This window comes from Equus quagga, chromosome 8 (assembly GCF_021613505.1).
Source record: "Equus quagga isolate Etosha38 chromosome 8, UCLA_HA_Equagga_1.0, whole genome shotgun sequence".
NCBI lineage: Eukaryota > Metazoa > Chordata > Mammalia > Perissodactyla > Equidae > Equus > Equus quagga.
In genome coordinates, this window is record NC_060274.1 from 30,475,968 (window position 1) to 30,496,088 (window position 20,121).

Sequence of the window (20,121 nt, forward strand, 5' to 3'; positions counted from 1 at the left end):
AACCTTCTGGGCAGCTACTGTGCCCTGTAAGATGGTAAGGTCAATTCCCTGTGCCCCATCACCTATGTTGGCATGACATTTTCCTGGGGCCTCTTGCATTTGACAAATATTCAGTAGAACTTGGTTACAAAGATCCTGTCTGTAAGTGACATCCTTGAATTCATCAAGGACATGGCTGGGTGATCCTGAAAGTGAGTGAGTCTGTCAGATGGAGAAACACTCTGTGATGGGCGCCCCCGTCTTTGCTTTTCTTTTAAATGCTGATGATGCCTGTTACTTGTTTATATCGGCTATTCCCCACCTACATACATTCTTCTCTCCTGTCCATTTATAACAATGTTACTGCTGCTGACACTGATTTGCAACCAGAATAATTATCAAATGTCATTAATGCACTATTTATTCTGTAGAGCACATTTACAAAGCTGGTGCACACACAAGTCCTAACCTAAGCCCCAGCCCCCCGTGGGACTCTGCAACCCTCAGTGTGTTGCTACTCAACTGCCGTTTTATGGGCTTAATACTTTAATCAACACACTTTCAGAAGTATTAATTGACAAAAACTAGTTTGGGAAAGAAAGGCTTTTTTTCAAATACCTTTATTTTAACATAGACATTTAACAACTCTTCCTGCTCATCAAGTTTGTGAATCTACACATACAAGGCTAGGATATTTAGGGAAATATTCTCAAACCCTTGCTGTGTTCTTAATAAGTTCATCACATTGTCTCAGCATCACAAGTCATAGGTTTTTAAAGCAGCATCTTATGCTCAATGCATTTTGTCCTCTCACTGCCAGCGTTTAAAACAGATTCCCATGACAACTGAACCCCCACGGGGTCCCCACTGGCTGCTTGTGACTTGCTGGAACCCTGAAAACCCCGCCGAGATTGCGGGGTCACAAGCTTCCAGCAGCCCCTCACCGTGACCCAAGAGCATCTCCAGTGGGGAAGGAGACACGCCTGGCTTGAACCTGTCAGCAACGCCTGCGCCTTCTCCGTGGTCAACTTGTCCTCCCTCTCTGGGCTAATGGAGAGCAAGGTTTCAAAGGAGAAACAGACCAGCTCCTCACCACAAACATTTTGGGGCCCCTCAGAATACAATGTAATGCAAATACCCTTATTCCGTATGTGGCAAAGGTAAACTAAAAGCCTGATATTGACTCTTGCGGTGTCTGCATTCCCATCGACTAGGGTTCCAAGGTTTATCTCAAGGACTTGGCCTGTGACGTCTGCAGTTTCTAGAGAACAACAGTATAGAAAATACACTGATCAACCAGCCTCACCAAACTGTAGCCATGATATAATGGGGTACCGTCTGGCTTGGGGGTGAACTGGCCCTGCATCTTACTTAGCCGTGCCCTAGAAATATCGCTTAACCCCTCCAAAGCTAGTAATAGGAACAAAAGGAATAACAGTATCTCCTTTGCAGGGTTGTCAAAAATGTCACAGCATTAAATGGGAAATTTAAACCTGTTTTTCTTTTCCCCTCTTTTTTTGGTAAAGATTGGCCCTGAGCTAACATCTGTTGCCAATCTTTTTATTTTCTTCTTCTTCTTCTCCCCCAAACCCCCCAGTGCATAGTTGTATATTCTACTTGCAGGTCCTTCTGGTTGTGCTATGTGGGATGCCGCCTCAGCATGGTCTGATGAGCAGTGCCATGTCTGCACCCAGAATCTGAATCAGTGAAACCCTGGCCCGCCTAAGCAGAGCATGTGAACTTAACCACTTGGCCACGGGGTGGCCCCTTTTCTCCTCTTTTTGACTTTTTCCTTTTCTTTGTTTTGTTATTATGGTTAGAGCCACTATAAACATTCAAGTACAGTTGTGGTTTTTCTTTGTTGGCTTTTGTTTTTGTGGTGGATAATGGTTTTCATTTCCCTCAAACAAAACCTTAAGAGTAGAATTGCTGGGTTGTGTGGTAAGAGTATGTTTGACTTTTTAAGAAACTGGTAAACTGTTTTCCTCAGTGGCTGCACTGTTTGGCATTCCCACCAACATCAATAACATAAGAGAGTTCCAGTTGCCCTGCGTCCTTGTCAGCACTTGATATTTTGTTTGTTGTTGTTGCTTGTTCACTATCTTTAGGTAATCTGTGTGCAGTAGTATCTCCCTGTGGTTTTAATTTGCCTTTTCCTACTGATTAATGATGTTGAATATCTTTCATGTGTTTTCTGCAATCTCTCTTTTTTGATAAGGTGTCTGTTGAAATCTTTTGTCAAATTTTTAATGGGTTGTTTATTTTACTGTTATTGAGCTGTGTGAGTTCTTTATATATTCTGGATACCAGTGCTATGGGTTTTGCCAATATGATCTCCCAGTCACCTGTCTTTTCATTTTCTTACAGTGCTTTTTGGAGAAGAAAATTTTTAATTTTGATGAAGAATGACATTTTTTTCCTTATATGGTTTTGTAATTTGTGTGTCTTAATAATCTTTGCCTAACTCAAGATCACAAGGATTTTCTCTTTATGTTTCTGTTGCGAGTTTTATAGTTTTAGGTTTTAAATTTGGATTTATAATACATTTTGAGATTTTTTTTATATATAACTCAAGTTATGTGTTGGTGTTCTATGTTTTTTGCACATGGATGTCCAATTGTTCCAGCATCATTAATTGAAAAGACTCTTCTTCCTCCACTGAATTATCTTGGCACCTTTGTCAAACATCAGTTATCTATCTACCTACCTACCTATCTATGATCAATTGATGTTTGACAAAGGTGCCAAGATAATTCAGTGGAGATATACATATATGTATTTACATTTATTATATTATATATAATTACACGTATAATTATATATAATGATAATTATATAAATACACAATATATATAATGTCTATTTTGGAGTCTCTATTATGTTTCACTGATCTACGTGTATATATTTTCAATAATACCTCATTACCTTAATCACTGTAGCTTTATGTTTAGTCTTGAAATCTCTTAGTGTAAATCCTCCAACTTTTTTCTCCTTTTTTGACAAATTGTTTTGGCTATTCTACTTTTACCCAAAAAAATCCTGCTGGGATTTTGAATGTTATTGCACTGAATTTATACATAAATTTGAGGAGAAGTCACATTTTAACAATGTTGAGTCTTTTGATTCATGAACACAGCATGTATCTCTATTTATTTAGGTCCTCTTTGATTTCTCTCATCAACATTATTTTGTAGATTTCAACACACACACCTTGTATATATTTTTTTATAGCTAAGAATGTATTTCATGCTTTTTAGTACGACTGCACTATTTTTTCATTTTAATTTCTAATTGTTCATTTCTAATATAAAGAAATACAATTGATTTTGTATATTGACCTTATATTCTGCAGCCTTGCTAAATTCACTTATGAGCTCTACAAGCTTTTTTGTAGATGCTTTAGGATTTCCTACATACTAAATTGGGTCTCTGCAAATAGTGACAGTTTTATTTCTTGTTTTCCGATCTGAATGATTTTCATTTCCTTTTCCTCTGCTATTGCTTGGGCTAGAACCTCCAGTATATTTAATTTAATATATTTGTCAGGAATATATTTGTGAGATTACATTTTATAGGAGTGGTAAGGGTAGACATCTTCACCACATTCCTGATTTAGGAGAAAGTATTAGATCTTTCAACATTAAGTGTGATGTTAGCTGTCAATTTTTCACAGATGCCTGTTATCAAGCAGAGAAAGTTCTCTTTAATTCTTCATTTGCATAGAGTTTTTTAAAATCATGAATGGATATTGGATTTTGTCGATGATTTTCTGCATCTATTAAAGTAACATTGTGGTTTTCCTCTTCAGTCTATTGACATGGTGAATTATATTGACCGATTTTTTTTTTCAAGATATCTGCTGCCAATCTTCTTTTTTCTTCTTCTTCTCCTTCTCCCCAAAGGCCCCCAGTACATAGTTGTATATTCCAGCTGCAGGTCCTTCTGGTTCTGCTATGTGGGAGGCCACCTCAGCACGGCCTGATGATGGGTGCTAGGTCCATGCCCAGGATCTGAACTGGCAAAACCCTAGGCTGCCGAAGCAGAACGCGCGAGCTTAACCACTCAGCCACGAGGCCAGCCCCTGATTGATTTTTGAGTGTTAAATCAGTCTTGCATTCCTGGGAAAATTCCACTTGGTCATGATGTATCATTATTTTTATATATTTGCTAGCTTTGATTCATTAATATTTTGCTAAGGATTTTTGTGTATATCTTAATGAGGGATATTGGTCTGAAAATTTTCTTGTTATATCTTTGGTTTTGGTATCAGGGTTATGCTGGCTCATAAAATGATTTAAGCAGTGTTCCCATCTCTTCTATTTTCTGAAAGTTTGTAGAATAGGTATTATTTCTCCCTTAAATAATCTCCCCCTTAAATAATGTTAGAATGCTCCAGTGAATGGTACAGCTACTCAGATTATCTATTCCTTCTTGAGCAAGTTTTGGTAGTCTGTGCTTTACAAGGAATTTCATTTAAATAATGAAATTTATGGGCATAGAACTATTCATAATATTCTCTTTTATCCTTTCAATGTCTGTGGGATCAGTGGTTATATCTTTTCTATCTTACAGTAACTTGTGTCTTTTTTCTTGGTTAGCTTGACTAGAGGTTTATCAACTTTGCTGATCTTCCCCAGCAGTAGACAGATTTTTTTATGTTCCTTTCTCCCAGCTGCAATTTGCCCCCAAAGATGATTGAATTTGCTGCTTTTCCCCCAGTGGTTTATGGCTTTCTTTCATAGGGAGATAGGAGAGAGACATGAGTGGGGCTTCGTGCCCTTCCACAGCAGCTGTTCCTCCCCTCCCCTAAGCCCAATGAAGGCCGATTTCTTCAGTCTGTGGCCCTGTCCCGAGTCTTTCTTGGGAACACATGCAGAAGCCCCTGCGAAGACATGCAGATTCTCCTTGTGTCTGCATCTCCCAGGAATTCTCTTTGTGTCTGCATCTCCCAGGAATTCTCCTTGCGTCTGCATCTCCCAGGAATTCCATATTCTCATACCAGCCCACACTCAGTCTTTAGCAGTTTGTTAAAAATTTTAGCTGAATTCTTCCTACCAGCTTGTATGACACCCAGCACCTGACCCAGTGGGGAAACGCTCATGTCCTGTTTTTCTCTGATTTCGAGTCACCCTGCTTTCCTCAGATTTCAAGCGAGTCAGCTGCTCTGCCACCTCAGCTTTCTGATGGGTTCAAGAAAAGTGATGATTTTGTAGGCTATCTTTTTCTTGTTGTAAGGTTGGCGATGCCCCTTCTGACTTTCTGCATTCTAAATAGAAGCTAGAAGTCCCAATACCCAGCTTTTGATGTAGCAAATGCATGTTATCAATACCCACCAGGAAGGATAATCGTGCGCTTTTCTCATTCACATAGGATGGACAGCTATTTGTATTCACGGTCTTACTCCAGGGTCACACTAATTCTCCCTCTCTGTTACAACATAGCCAAAGGGACTGGAACCATCCAGATATTACATAAAACATCATACTGGGCCACTGAGTTGATGACATGGCATTAATTGGGACTACTGAGCAAGAACTTGCAAGGAATCGGGATGCCTTGGTGCGACAACACGTGCTGGGAGGGAGACAAGCCTCATGAGGACTCAGAGGCCCTCCACCTTGGTGAAGTTTGGGGGGTATGGGATACGATGTGGCATTCCTTCCAAAACAAAGGTAAAGTTATTGCACTTGCATCTCCTATTGATAACAAAGAAACACAAAGCTGCATAGGCTTCTTCAGGTTCCGGGGGCAACATATACTACCACTCCTACCCATTTATCAGTGACAGGGAGGGCTGCTGTTTTTGAGTGGGCAGCAGAGCAGGAAAGACGTCCACAGTAGATCTAGGCTGTAGAACAAGCAACCCTGCCTCTTGGGCCATACAACCCTGCAGAACCCATGGTAATAAAGACCTGTGGGAGAGAAGGATGCTGGGTGGAGCCTCTGGCAAGTTCTAATAGTGGAGGTGTAGCACAGTCCCCTCCAGGGCTGAAGCAAACAGCTCTTGGCATGCTACAGTGCCTTGGCAGAAGCTGAGCATCTAACCATGGGACATCAAGTGTCACATGGCCAGAATTACCCATTATGATGAACCGGGTACTCTCAGACCCACCAATTCACCAGCAGTTACCTATTTTAAAATGGAAGTGATACATCAGGGACCAATCTCAAATGGATGCAGAGAGCACAGGAAAGCTATAGAAACAGGTGACCCAGATCCACTGTTGCCCCAGTGCCTCTCCCTCAGCTCCCACCTGTGGCTTCATGGAGGGCTTTCCCCATGGTCAACTGGTGAAGGAGGAAAAAGGCTGGATTTCTTTCATGGATGGGTGAGCTCTGTATGTTGGTCCAAGTTGAAAATGGACTGTGGTTGCACTAGAGCCCTACTCCGTGGAAGTGAATGACATTGGTGAGTGGAAATCCTCCCAGTGGACAGAGTTGAGTGGTCCTCCACTTTCCATGGAGAGAGAAGTAGCCCCAGGTAAGGTTACAGTCAGACTCAGGGACAGTGAAGAGCTTGGCTGGTTAATTAGAAGCCTATAAGGAACAAGCCTGGAAAATCAGGGACAAGGAGGTCTGCGGAAGGAGGCACGTGGGTAGACCTATGAGAGTGGGCACAGGCTGTGAGAATTTTCTGCATCCGCTACAGAGGATGCACTAAATCACCGAGTGGAAAGAAAGACTGGGTCAGAAGATGTCAGCCAGCTTCTGTCCTCAGCTCTTCCACTGCTTGCACAATAGGCTCATGAATAGCACAGATTCTATGGGTCTAACAATATGGGCGGAGGCAGAGGAAAAGCACCCTGGAACTGAGTTTAAACTAGAAGAGGCTGAGTTAATCTTGAATTGACCAGTTAGTTTCTACCATCAACAGAAGTGGGGGCTCAAAAGCTAAATGAATTTCAGTTAGAAGAAAGAAAGCAGGTGATGCTTTGTCACACCCGAGATGTGTCTGCATTCCTTGTTTGGAGGGTGCGGTTTGAATCTTACATTCTCACGGTCACTTCCAACTAGTTTCTTACTTCAGCTCACTCTGCGGTTTCCAGTTGGTATCTTGCAGGCTTTAAAAGAAATTTACTCTAGCGCCAACCCCTATGTAGGAAACAGCCTCTTTTTGATGACCTCCCCATAAACATGGCTGCTGCATGTAGCAGACCGTTACAGAAAATTTAAGGGTTCCAAAAAAAGGGTCACATCTTGAATTGTAAAGCAATAACTAAAACTTCTCTTTGGCTGTCTCACCCACACAGTGACCCAGCTTACAAGCCCCTTTTTTGTGTGTGTGCTCTAGGTCTGATCCTCAGGAGCAAAAACAAATTCTTATTTATTAGGGTCTCATCTTCTGCCCTTTCTGCGTCTTCTTTCTCATCTTCTGCTCCTAGTTGCTCATCGAGGTATTTTCTTCCCTAAGAGGCTTCCAGGGTTAGCAGTTGAGTGAATACATTTTTTTCATCCAAACTCTACAAGCATAGCGATAATGTATGTGAATTGTCTATTACGGTACCAGGAACATAAATGTTCAGTTGGTAGTTAACAATATTACAATCATGTAGTTTCAACAGTGAAAAGTAACAGAGGAAAAGAAAAATCAATTTCCATCGCAAACAACACTATGTGGCCAGTAATCTCTCAAGCTTTTGTCCTCATCTTCCTTACTCAGGTAGATCTTATTTATTGTATGGTAATGATGAAACCATGTTTACAGTTTTAGCATTACATAATGCCCGTGAGTTTCACTTTATTCTGCCTCCTACAACTGTCTTCTAATGAGCGCCATGGGTCACAAAGGAGATGAAGAGAAAATCTGTGCAAACCAACCCAACATCTGGAGACACAGCTCCAAGTATGTCCATGACTGAGTGTGATTCAGTGGTGGATTTATCATGATTAGGGTAAAAAATACAATGAAAGATAGATGGATATTTCCGGGGAAAAAAGGGAGTTAGGTACTACTAATCAAATATTCCATGCTTATATCTATTTAGGAAGAATTTTTATATTTAATGGAGAAATTCAGCATATAATCTTTATTATTTCTGAAATGGAGAGAAAGTAAATGTAGAGTAGTAAGAACAGCTTTAAAACATTGGGCTTTGGGAATTTAATTGGCATATTTAATCTGCAAGCTCAGTATTTAGAGGCCATTTTGTCTGGGCTGGGCATGGTGTACATTTACACCTCAATCCATGACCCACTCGTTCCTTTCCTGTCATTTTTCTTTTTAACACTGCAAGAACCACTTGAAATTTTAGTATTAAAATTTGGTACTTGAGATTTCAATATTTAAATTACAGAAACTGCAACTGTACCATGAATCCCATCTTCCCATAGAAAAGAGTGACTGAAGGTTCCTCAGTTAGCAGCAACGCCCAGGGAGGAGGTCACCTTCTGGAGGGGCTCTCCATGCTCCTGGGCAGAAGCTCAGCCGTGAATAGGAAGAATGCTCCGACCCAGAAGAGCTGACCATATTTCCTTTATATACACATTTCCCTTCTATATTTCCATTTAGATACTGATAAGCTCTGCAATTGTATCGCCAGCCTGGGCTTCTACCCTGAACTCCAGACCCATCTGTCTGTCTACCTCCTGGACCTCACCACTTAGACACCTACTAGAAATCTCCACTTAGCACGTCCACACCTGAACCCCCATCTTTTCTCTCCTCCACTCTTCCAGATGTTCGGGTCAAAAACCCTGGAGTCATCCTTGGCTCTTTCTTTCACAATCAATATCCAATTAATTAGCAAGTCCTGCAGACATTTCTTTCCAATTATATCCAGAATCTGACAACTTCTCACCAGCTCCACTAACACCCTTATCTGAGCCATTATTCTCTCTCACTTGGATTATTTTAATATCCTCTGCTTCCTGTTTCCACTTCCATCCCTCCTATAGCCTATTAGTGTAGCATCCAGTGATCCATTTCAAAATCTAAGCCAGATTTCGTGACTCTTCTGCTCAAAACTCTCCCCATCTCGCACAGACTAAGAACTAAGGTCCTTCAATGCCCTGCACACTTGGCCCGGCCCCCATCACCTCTCTGATCCCCTCCTACTACAGCTGCCTTTGCTTCCTGGCCTCCAACCACATTGGCCTCCTTGCAGCCAGGGCTCCTGTGCTTTGAAAGAAAGGAGGAGAGACACTTGGTGGGGCGACAATCAGCAGTGTCTGCCACACCAATTCAAATTTTGAAAAGACACAAAATATACCCCATCTGCATTCTATAATAATATTTTCAGTGTATTGTGTTCTGTGTGATTTAAAGCATATTGGAAAATTCTTTGACACCCCTTCTATCAAGAGGTGGGTGTAATTCCCTTCCCTTTCACTATAAGCAGGCCTTAATCACAATGCTGCAAAGTGATGCTATGTAACTTCTGAGGTCAGACAGAAATGGCCATGCAGCATTTGCTGGTTTCTCCTGGGATGCTGTCTTTCGGAGCCTAGTCACCATCCCCTGAGGACGAGGGGAGGGCACATGGAGAGACCACGTGTGGATGTTCCAGGTGAGAACCGTCGGCCAGCACCAGCCTGCAGACATGAGGGAGCCTGCCTTCATGCCATTCCAACTCTTGTCTCAAGTTGCCCCAGGGACATCGCAAGGAGCCAAGCCCTGCCCAAACTGCAGATTCATGAGCAAAACAAATTGTTGTTTCTAGGCCATTAAGTTTGGGGTGGGTTGTTATCCAGCAGCAGATAACTAGAACATCCTGTTTCTGTGCCGTCTTTGACTCCTATTTCCACAGGTGAGCATCTACATCACTGCCCTCCTCGTTCCATACTTCGCTTCAGTTTTTTTCTCTCTTCACTCACTTTAGTGTTTCTTTTGTTCTCTCATTTTATTATCATGATAAGCATTTTCAATAAGCAATTCTATTAAAAGAGACATACCGGCCATACATATTTCAGAATTGGCTTTTGATGTAATGTCTTTGAGATATTGCTTTTCATTATGTTGATTGGTTTCACACCTCCATTACTTGTATATAAATGATTTTTTAAAAAACTGTTATCACTGTAAGCATTTTTGGTAAAACTCCAATCTTAAGTCCTACCGATCATATTTCACAGGCTGCTACGATAGGCATTAGTCTCCACCTGACCTGTCCTTTCTTTCTCACTATAAAAGACACAATTAGACTTTCTACTTCAATTACAAGAACAGTATAGCAACTAGAGGTAAACATATCAAAACTCTCACTTACAAAGCCTCTCTCTGAATGTTGCTAACTGGTGATTTTTACTTCTTCGTGACTGCCCCCAGCTTCCACAGTAAACAGGAGGTCCTTTTATAATAAAGACAGATGCTTGAAGTATGTATGATAGCATTAGGAAGAACATGTTCTATAGTGTTTTCCCTTTGGGACGGGCGTCTTTTCATATTCTCTCCCTCTTGTTTCTTTTCAGTTTAACTCAGACCTTTTATCAGAAAAGAAATTCGGGCAGCCAGCCCCTGTTGCACGGAGCTGTGGAAGCGTCCTCTTCTGCTCACCAGTTCCAAAGTTTTATTCCTACCTAGGCTGGGGAGTCTGCTCATAGCCCTCTGATTCTCGTAATCTAAGACAATTTTTTATTGATACATGTTTTATTTCTCCCATATAACTTTGAGTTATAAGATCACAATGAAAAATTCAATTATTTAGATCTACTTATTCCTTTCTCTGTAGGTCACTTCAGCTTCCTTACTAGGTTTCCACATTCAGAGGCGCTCACAGCAGCTGCCTGTTTTATCCCTCCTTGAGCCACGGGGCTCTCTCCCGGGTCTTTTCATCCTTTCGACGACTAGGCTTCAGTTAGTCAACGTTTTCAATTAAAAAGAGAAAAACTGATGGAGAAAAAGGCAGAGGTTTCTCTCAGCATCCTTTCTCACGGATGTCCACGGGGGTGGCATATTTCAGGTCCTCTGAGGCCCTCTTCAGTTCCAGCTGGATGGGTCCCACGAGCTGGGCTGGCTGAACGTCCCTTCCCAGAGGAAGTGAACCTGAAGAGGGCTCAGAAATTCCAGGGCACACCTGAGCCAGAGCAATGCCTCTGTTGTTATGAAAGTCAGCCAACAGTGATGAAATCATGTTTGGACCTAACATTGTCCTCAGAATTAAGAATCTAAGTGGGTTTGATTTTTCCCTCTGGGATGAGATACTGAATGGGACTTAGCCCATGTCTCTCACTGTCGCTTCCTATCCGGGGGGGTATGGGGTTCATATGAATAGCGGAGAACTGTTATTTGAAAAAATTAACTTGCAGTTCTGTGGTGAGCCGAAGAGCAGAAGTTAGGACTACCTTCTACATATTTTCTTTAATTCGTTTCAAGATGGTTTCTCCCTCACCACGTCGTGGACACTACTTTAAGAACTGAGAGCTCTAACTCACTAAATAACCTCCTCTACTCTGATGACTCCCACGTTTACAGCTGGCAGTAACTCTGGTCTCTAACCTAGATCCAGTTACCTACTTCACATCTCCACTTGGATCGGCACCTCATGGCAACATGTCCAGAACTGAACTCACCATCTTCTTCACCCCACAGACCCAGTCCTTTCCCAGGATTTCCTTTCTCACGGAATGGCTCTACAAACGTTGACGGCCCCTCTTGTCCAGGCCAGAAATCTGTCTCCTTTGTCCACTGCTCTATCTCCTACGCCCAACACGATACCTGGCACACAGCTGGCACTCAGTATTTGTTGAATGAATACTGAAAACTTCTATGGAAACTGCCATTAAATCACATTCTCAGCTCCTTCAAAGACCAATGGACTGGATTATGGTTTATCCAAAACCCAAGCCAATCTTTACTGCCTCTAAAATCCAGGCCTTTTCCATCATGCCAAAGCTACCACTATTTACTCCAACAGTTGAATGCCTTCTAAAATTCCCATCATTACTGTGCATCAACATGAAGTTAAATGAATGAATTGATTATAATTTTCTCTGCTCTCCAAAATTTCTGCTTCTCATACTGTGCTTCATGAATGTGTCACTGCTGGAAAATGAACACTAACTGTGTATTCAGGGCATTTAACAGCAAATTTGAGTGAAACGTTGATATCTTGATAGGAAAGATTTCTTTGAGCTCTACTAAGCATTTCTTAAAGCAAACTGTGTCAGCAGACTGAAATTACATGCAAAATTATCTAAACTATTCACATATGATAGGCAGTCAGACTTTGTAGCAGACGAAGCTTTCAAAATGTAGGGGATGAAGCTGAATATCAATCTCTGGTCTAATGACCTCCAATCTAAGTCTCTGCTCATGGCTAACGGCATAAAATGCGAACAATTATGGTACACGATAGTGTGCGACCTCAGGTAGCAACGGAGGACAGTATCACAGCCCTGACTGCACACATGGGGCAGCTGCTGCATTTCATCTACTATTTCAGAGGCTCACTGAGAACTTAATGTGATAAGGGATGCATTATTCCTGGACTTGGCCCGTTACTTTACTTTGCATGATAAAAGCAGAGGGGTGCACACTCTGGAGGGACAAAGGAGAGGCTGCTTCTTATTGCCCGAGCTTTCCATGCTGCAGACCACAGTAACTACATCAAACAGTTGTCGGTTAACTAACTCTACTGGAGGTATACCACTACTTCTTCAGCCATCACACCTTGAGGGAAAATAACATAATTCTTCAGTCACCTGCTCTCTGATTTGATCATTCTCAGCTCATGCTTTTGACTATTCAACAAGATCCTGAAAAATAAGCAATGACATCTGCATGTGGATTAGAACGCAGCAGATAATCCACCAACTCTAAAAATAAAAATCCAAGGTATTGTGACCATTTGGATAATTCCAAAATTCTAAATAAGAAATAATTATCCTCCATGTGCTTAGGTAAGAGTACCTCTTCTCTTTTCAGTTGGAATGTTGCCCCATTCCCTCACTTACCTCCTTTCTAGGCCACAAATAATATTTCATGAAAATAACAACAGCTAGCATTCACTGAGCACTTGCTGCATGCCAGGTACTTTACCAAGCTCAGGGTTTCTCAGCCTTGGCAATATTGACATTTTGGACCTGATAATTCTGCTGTGTGAGTCAAGCTTTTAGGATGTTTAGCAGCATCCCAGGCCTCTGCCTTTCCCACCCCACCCCTAGCTGTGACAACCAAAATGTCTCCAGAAATTGTTAAATGTCCCCTACTGGGCAAAACTGCCCCCAGTTGAGAACTACTGACGCAGATATATCAATTTATTTAATCCTCAAAACAGTTCCATGAGGGAAGCTCTGTTCTCCACTGTACAGCTGAGAAAGCAGAGGCACAGAGAGACTCAGTGACTTGCCTAAGGTCACACACCTCATAGAGATACAGATGGTATTTGATCCAAGTTAGCCTGACTCCAGAGCCTGAGTCTTCACCGCTGACCTAGAGACTTGACCCCTTTCTGACTTCAGAGCTTAGTGAGAAGAGGCTTGTGGGATCAGAATCCCTTCCAGAGTTACTGAAAAAAAACACTGCAGCAATGAAGACTGACTCAAGGATTGAAAATGACTTGAAAGTAAGAAGGAAGAGGGAGGAAGGTCTCCACTCAAGTGTGTACACCTGGGTCATGGTCACTGAAACAAAGCATTTCTAAAATGGAGGAGTGTCCATGCTTGAAAAATCTAAAAACCCGCAGCTTGGTAACTTTCTTCTTGTACCACCTAAATCATTTTTAGATCTAGGTGGAATAGACTCTGAAGATAATTTAAGCGCCTCCTCTCTTAATGGAAGTATCTGGCCCACCAGCCAGCGTAATTCTCATCATTAGATTCCCTCCCGTAATTGGAGATTTATATCTTCCAATTAGAGGATTCATTTGCGGATGACCCTTGTTAAAATGCTAATATCCATATTAAGCTGTTAGTCTTCATTTAAATAAATTAATCAAATTAGTGAGTGAGTCATTTAGCAAGCCATTAGAAAGGGAATTACAACACAGGAAAGACCTGATGCCCAGTCAGGGGCAGGGAAAACCCGGCTACAAGGCACTCTGCAGGGGAGCCACCGCAGGGGGGGAAGCTCCTTGTAGGGAGTACAGGACAGGCGACCAGCAGTGAGGAGAGGCATGCAAAGTCACTTACAGGAAAGTCGGCCTCCTTTCCGTCCTCCCCAGAACCCGAGGACAGTCTCTTTCTCCAAGATGCAGACCGGCCCCAGCCTATCCAAGAGGGCTGCACAGCAGACCTGCCACTCACAGCCAGCTATGAGGGGCGGAACCCCCCCCAAGGGGCAGTGCTCTTCCTGGCATCGGTTACCCATACCCAAACTGCTTTCTACTTTAATGGCACATGGATTTCTATGTGCGGGAAACCCAAGCCTTCACAGTGCACATGCCTTTTCCCTGGTCCTGGCTCCTCCAAACATCTTGTGGAACACCACATTTCACCGTCTCCCGTGGGACAAGGGACTTACGGAAGGGTGCTCTATCGCTCATGGTGCATGTCATCCTCTGGGCTAGGAAGTCTTCCCTCGCTGTCCTACGTAGGGAGGCAACAAGGAACTCAGTCTTCGCCCCTGCCCATCACCGCTAAAGGCAAGTAGACGACTACTTGTTTTCTTTGATCCACAAAGTGTCAGACAATCACTACATTGAAAGGCTTCCTATCCGGGAGTGCCTATGGTGAGCATTTTTCTTCAAAAAAGGAATCAAAGAATAAAATGCCACTGAAATTTAAAGTAGGCTCTGTAATGAAGCACTTTCAATCTGCTCAACACCATTTTCAAGCATTCAAATGCTAACGGAAAGCTTCTTCAAAAATACGGAGAGACAAGAAAATCAGACCCAAGGTTCCTAACTGGTTTAACGGGAAAATGTTTTATCGTGCAACTCTTAAACAGGAAAGAAAACCATCACGCGGGTCAAAAAGCTAGGGTGGGTGGTTAATGGCAGGAGTGACCAGGTAAACCTCACGAAGCAGTCTCTAGTTATCAAGGAGGCTTAGAGAGGGACGGTCGGCCTACCTCTGATCAAACTACCTTGCCTTTTGAGAAAATTGGGTGAAAGATAAGCATATACAAATATCTTCTAAAAGATACATTTTTTAAAACTTCTATTTATTATATTTTGCAACTACGATCTTTTAAAACGGTGGCCTTAGGAAAATCTGCTCTGGCGAGCCACTGCAGAGGCTCCTGTGGGGAGGAAGTGAAGAGACGAGGCTCACATACAAGGGCTGCTGGCACATTCAAAGCGCAGGGGAGAGTTCACAGGGCAAAATGTAGTCCTAAGTAATGGGTTTCAGGCAATTTCAGTGTTAAGATAACATCATTAAGAGCAGAACAGATTGTGCTCAAACCCTGCTGTTTATAATTAACACGTTGTGTCCAAATACTCCAGGGTCCCTGGTAAATAGTCTTCTGCTCACATCCACCCAGACCAATCAGAGGATTTTCATCCGATTCCACGCTGGGCCGGCACCTGTCTGGACAAATCCAATAGAGCCAAAGACCTCCTCTCCCTGGCCAGCTAAGGAGGTGGATGAACACAGCTTGGCTTAGTCATCGTCACAGTGTCCATATGGCTTTGAAGCTTGTTTTCACAAGAAATCATACAAGTATTTTATTATGTCAAAGTTCACCGTCCTATAAACAAGAACAGACAGTATGTTAGCATCCTCCCCCCAGACTCCTCAGCTCTGCGTGTATGATTCTGGGAAGCACATGCAAAATAATTCACAGCTCATGCTCAACAGTCCAATGGTGCTACCAAAAGCACCAGGATGGGACTGACGCTGATTTTTAAAAATGTCCCTAGAAACAGAGTTTCTTTAAAAAGTTTCTTTCCCCCCCCATGCATAAAGTTTGCTTTTCTAAAAAAAGAAAACATTAGAACGATTCAACTTCCGTATTTCAATTATACAACAGAAAGTTTAGATTTCATCTGAGAGCTATTTGCTTTTTGTCTAATAACCAGAATAAAGTAATTAGGGATGCAGAAGTATTTAAATCTTCTTTGCTTTTGAACATTGTTTATCTTCCAAAACACCTGTTTTATCATTACATAACGCATAGCTCATCTGTCCTCATTTGTAGTTTTCATTCTTTTCAGTCTTTTAACACTGGCTGACCTGTATGTGTATTGCAACTAAATCTGTATGATCCAAGAATATGAGACAACAAACAGACGATGTGAATGTATATTTTTGTACTCTGATGGCAGGCAGAATAAAATAGCAGGCAGACAGAGACATATAATTATTTTCTTTTCTCCAAACTCATTCTTCACTATAAATATTCAGACTTGGAGGTTTATTATTTGAATAAATGGTCAAAATAATTAGATATAATGATCTAGCAATAAGTATAAAATTAAAGCCTTAAAATATTCAATTCTGCAAAAATAATCATCCATGTGAGAACAGCCTTTTGAAGATTCACTAATTGCACACTCTTATTTATTAAACCACCAACAATTAATGTTTTTGTCTATCACTTGGTACTACACTTTCTAAAAAAGTTCCTAAGCAAATGACTGACATATATCAAATATTTTTAAAAAGTTGGAATGGGGAACTATAGATACTGCTTATGAAAACACACTTAAAAATAGCTCAAATTAGATGCTATGGCTATTGTGGTACCTAATGTTGGACTGAAGAATATTTTGTTTCATTACAATAGTGCTTCTCTGAAAAATATGAAATCTTTCCAAATGGTATAAAAACACTGCCGAAACAATCCTGTTACCATTAGCAGTAATAAAACCATGAAAAATGGTGACTAAAAATAAAAAAATCTTATCTCAGGCATAAAGACACAAAAGGTATGGTTATTATATCCTAAAGCTATTTTATTTTATGTGTTTTTCTTTCATTCAATTCTAGAACTCCCCAAATTTACTGGTAACAAGGTACCATTAACAAATCTTTTTTTTTTTTTTTAAATCATGATACTGGCTGAAAAGATCTTTTCTGGAGGATCTTAGAAGGAAACAGACATAGGAGGCTATTTCTAACCACAGGCAAAAAGGGAAATGGACTTTGTACATCTCTCAGACACATTTCCCCCCAATGACTTTGGGTCTTAAGGTTATAAACCTAAAGTGACACAGTAAAGTGGACTTAATGTTAAGTTTTACTGGTATTTTTGTTTGTTTGTTTCTGGCATTGGGTGAAAAAAAGTTGAGAAGAAGCTAAGACTGAAACAATTTAAATTCCAACACTATGGGATTGGAAGGCATTATTTGATAGAATATTACATACCCATCCAAAATGATCAACATGAAGACATACTTACAACATTAAGAGGAGAAAGGAGCACAGAGAATTGCAACTGTATTGTGATGAGTAAGGAGCAGAGTACGTATAATGGACTGACACTAGATGAGAACACAAACAAACGGAAATACTATGATTTCTCAGTGGTAGGGCTCCTATTTTGTTCAGTAATCTGTTTATGGAACTATAGCAGAGCTTGTGCAATAAAATTCTTTTTACTAGAATGAATGGACTGACTTAAAAACACCAACCAATTTAAATGCATTCATTTATAAAAGCTTGACTATATTCCATTTCTCTGCTTTGCCACTGGGAAGTACTTAACTGAATCATACAGTTAAGATTTCTGGACTTTTTTAAAATACTAAATTAATCGGGAACTGAATATGTAAGATCATTCCTTTAACTTTTACTGCCCAAGATGTACGACCATCTTTCTCTCTCATCCGTCCATCCCTCAGTATAAACAGGTAACTTGCCAATGAATCCCCACGTATATTATTCTAAAACAGGGCAGAATTTGATACAATAAACACAAAGGCAACATCAAAAATTATGTCACACATTCCAAAGATGTGCCTTCCAGGACTTGGAGACAAACAGTCCACTTTAAAGAAAGCTTTAACTTACAGAGATAGTTGTGTACTTTGCATGCACTTTCTCTGGCTTTTCACAGCTTCAGATACATATTAGATTCACATAAATACAATTTTAAGATTTTGGATAGTTTTTAAATACTACAAGAGATTGTCTCTCACAGAGAACCCAAATGAATTATTTTCTGAAGTAAACATCTATAAAGAAATAGGATAAACACAAACAGTGCGGTAGCCATGTGCCTAGGAGTACTTCCTCAGTCAGAATTCAGAATGCTTTAACAGAAGTCAATCACATGGCATATATCTCAGGGTTTAATTTTGCCCTTATCCTTTTATTCCACTTTGTTGACTCTTTTACTACACTGAAGCACTTCTTTCTCACGGGATGCCATTTTATTTCCTTTTCCTTTTCTAGGCAGTTTGAGCTCTTTCTCAGTTTGCTTCTGACAACCTGCAGCTGTACTTTAAGTTGCAGTCTTAAGTCACCCTGTAGGGTCTGCCCACTGACTGCGGAAGACACAAACCTGGAAACATCCAGGAACAGCATTCCATAAGCGTCTGGTCACCCGTCAAGTGTCCTCTCCACATTCCGGCTCCCGCTCTGGAACCAGCCTCCTGCTGCGTCTGTGGCCAAACCTTCCACGGCTCCTTGGTCAGTCAAGTGTCCTCTCCACATTCCGCTCCCGCTCTGGAACCAGCCTCCTGCTGCGTCTGTGGCCAAACCATCCACGGCTCCTTGGTCAGTCAAGTGTCCTCTCCACATTCCGCTCCCGCTCTGGAACCAGCCTCCTACTGCGTGTGTGGCCAAACCTTTCCACGGCTCCTTGGTCAGTCAAGTTCTGCACGTCCTCTACCTCTTCCAGGAGTGGCTTTCTCTCTTCTGGGCTGAACTGAGAGGTGGCTCTCCTTGAAGGACTCTTCAGCTCTTTCCCATGAGGTCAGAGTCCCTTCCGTACCCCAGGCAGTCCTGTCGGGGGGGTTGGTGTCCTTGTGCACACAGTTCTGCTCCTCTGAGACTCGGAACAACCCCTTCCCACCCTTATCCCTCTGTCCCCATCGCTCACTCACTCAATAACGCAGCACCCAGTCAGTCTTCCTCTCCATCCGAAGACCTGTCTCCAGCCTTTGTGACCTCACTGCACACTTGTCTTTCTCACCTCCAACGGCCTTTTCTACTCTTATGATCACACTCAGAAATGTTCTACCTCTAAAAACATAAATTCAGACATTCTTCCCTCTGATCCCCATCTCTTCCTTTAAGCTATCTGGAACACCTTCAGACAACCAGCCCACAGATCCCTTCACATTCTCCTGATCTCCAAACACATACTGAGCACTATGTGCCGGGCACTGAACTATTAGCTCTCTAATGGCTTTACTTCCTTCCTTCGCTTCCTAGCTTAGCCTCCACGGTCCGTCACTTTATGCGCTCACTTGTTAGCATCCACTGAATTCACCTGGCAAAACCCCAATCCTATGTGATTTCAATTATATCCCTTTGCTGTCCCAGTACCTAGCATATGGAATGCTGCTGGAGAAGATCACAAGTTTCACAGATCGGTGCCACTGTAAATTCAAGGTCAGGAACCTCAAGTGGGCCCGCAACATTCCCAGCAAGCTGCTTTCTTTGTCAGCACTTCCTTCCACTCCCCATGGCAGCTATTTCAAATATCCACATTCCTCTCAAACAGCTACTACCTCTGTCCTTAGTCTCAATTTTGGCTCCTCCTTCACAGGTAAAACAGAAGACATCAAATCAGAACTTCCTTAACTTCTTGCCACCAAACCTCCAAACTCAGCTCTGCCTGAATCCACCCTGTCCTCTCGTTATAATGCAAAAGGATTCCCCTTCTCTCATCCAGGGCTATTTCTTTCAACTCATGTTTCTAAATCCCATGCTTACCTACCATTTCAAGGACTTTGTGCTTTAAATTAATCTCTCTCTCTTTTGTATCATCAGCTCTCCTTCTGTATCAGTTCTTGCCATCAGCATTTAAATATGCTCAAATCTTTAAAAATAATGACCCTCTCATAACCCCACAATCCCTTTAGTAGGTAAGAATCCTCTCTTTTTTCATGGCAATAAAATTCTGGAATATGGGCTCATAAGGATAGGTTACGGGTCTGTTACACTTGTTGCCACATCCCCAAAGCCTCGCACAGTGATTATAATGGACAACACAGTAAACGTTCAATGAATAAATGAATGGAAAGCATTCTGTTCGCTGCATCAACTTTCTGAACTACGACTTAGATGCACTATAATCTGACTTCTACCCCCACTACATCCCTGAAAGCTTTCCTGATAAAGTTACAAATGACTGCTTTATCATTAGATCGG

The 20,121-nt window shown here is 41.7% G+C and overlaps 1 protein-coding gene across 6 annotated transcripts in view; it reads right to left on the reverse strand.

Annotated features, from left to right (window-relative positions):
- ORC5 (origin recognition complex subunit 5) overlaps window positions 1–20,121 on the reverse strand; it is a 126,508-nt gene that overhangs the window by 31,669 nt on the left and 74,718 nt on the right. Inside the window, exons 16-17 of one of the 6 annotated variants that reach the window (XM_046670640.1) lie at window positions 17,201–17,282; window positions 14,828–15,547 (exon numbers count right to left, since the gene is read on the reverse strand). The exons of 1 other annotated variant lie outside the window; for it this stretch is intronic. In XM_046670640.1, the coding sequence (XP_046526596.1) occupies window positions 15,533–15,547; window positions 17,201–17,282 (97 nt within the window). In that variant the 3' untranslated portion in view covers window positions 14,828–15,532. Of the gene's footprint in view, window positions 1–14,827; window positions 15,548–17,200; window positions 17,283–20,121 lie in introns of those variants that run through there. 4 more of the 6 variants (XM_046670644.1, XM_046670645.1, XM_046670643.1 and 1 more) reach the window with 4 other exon arrangements.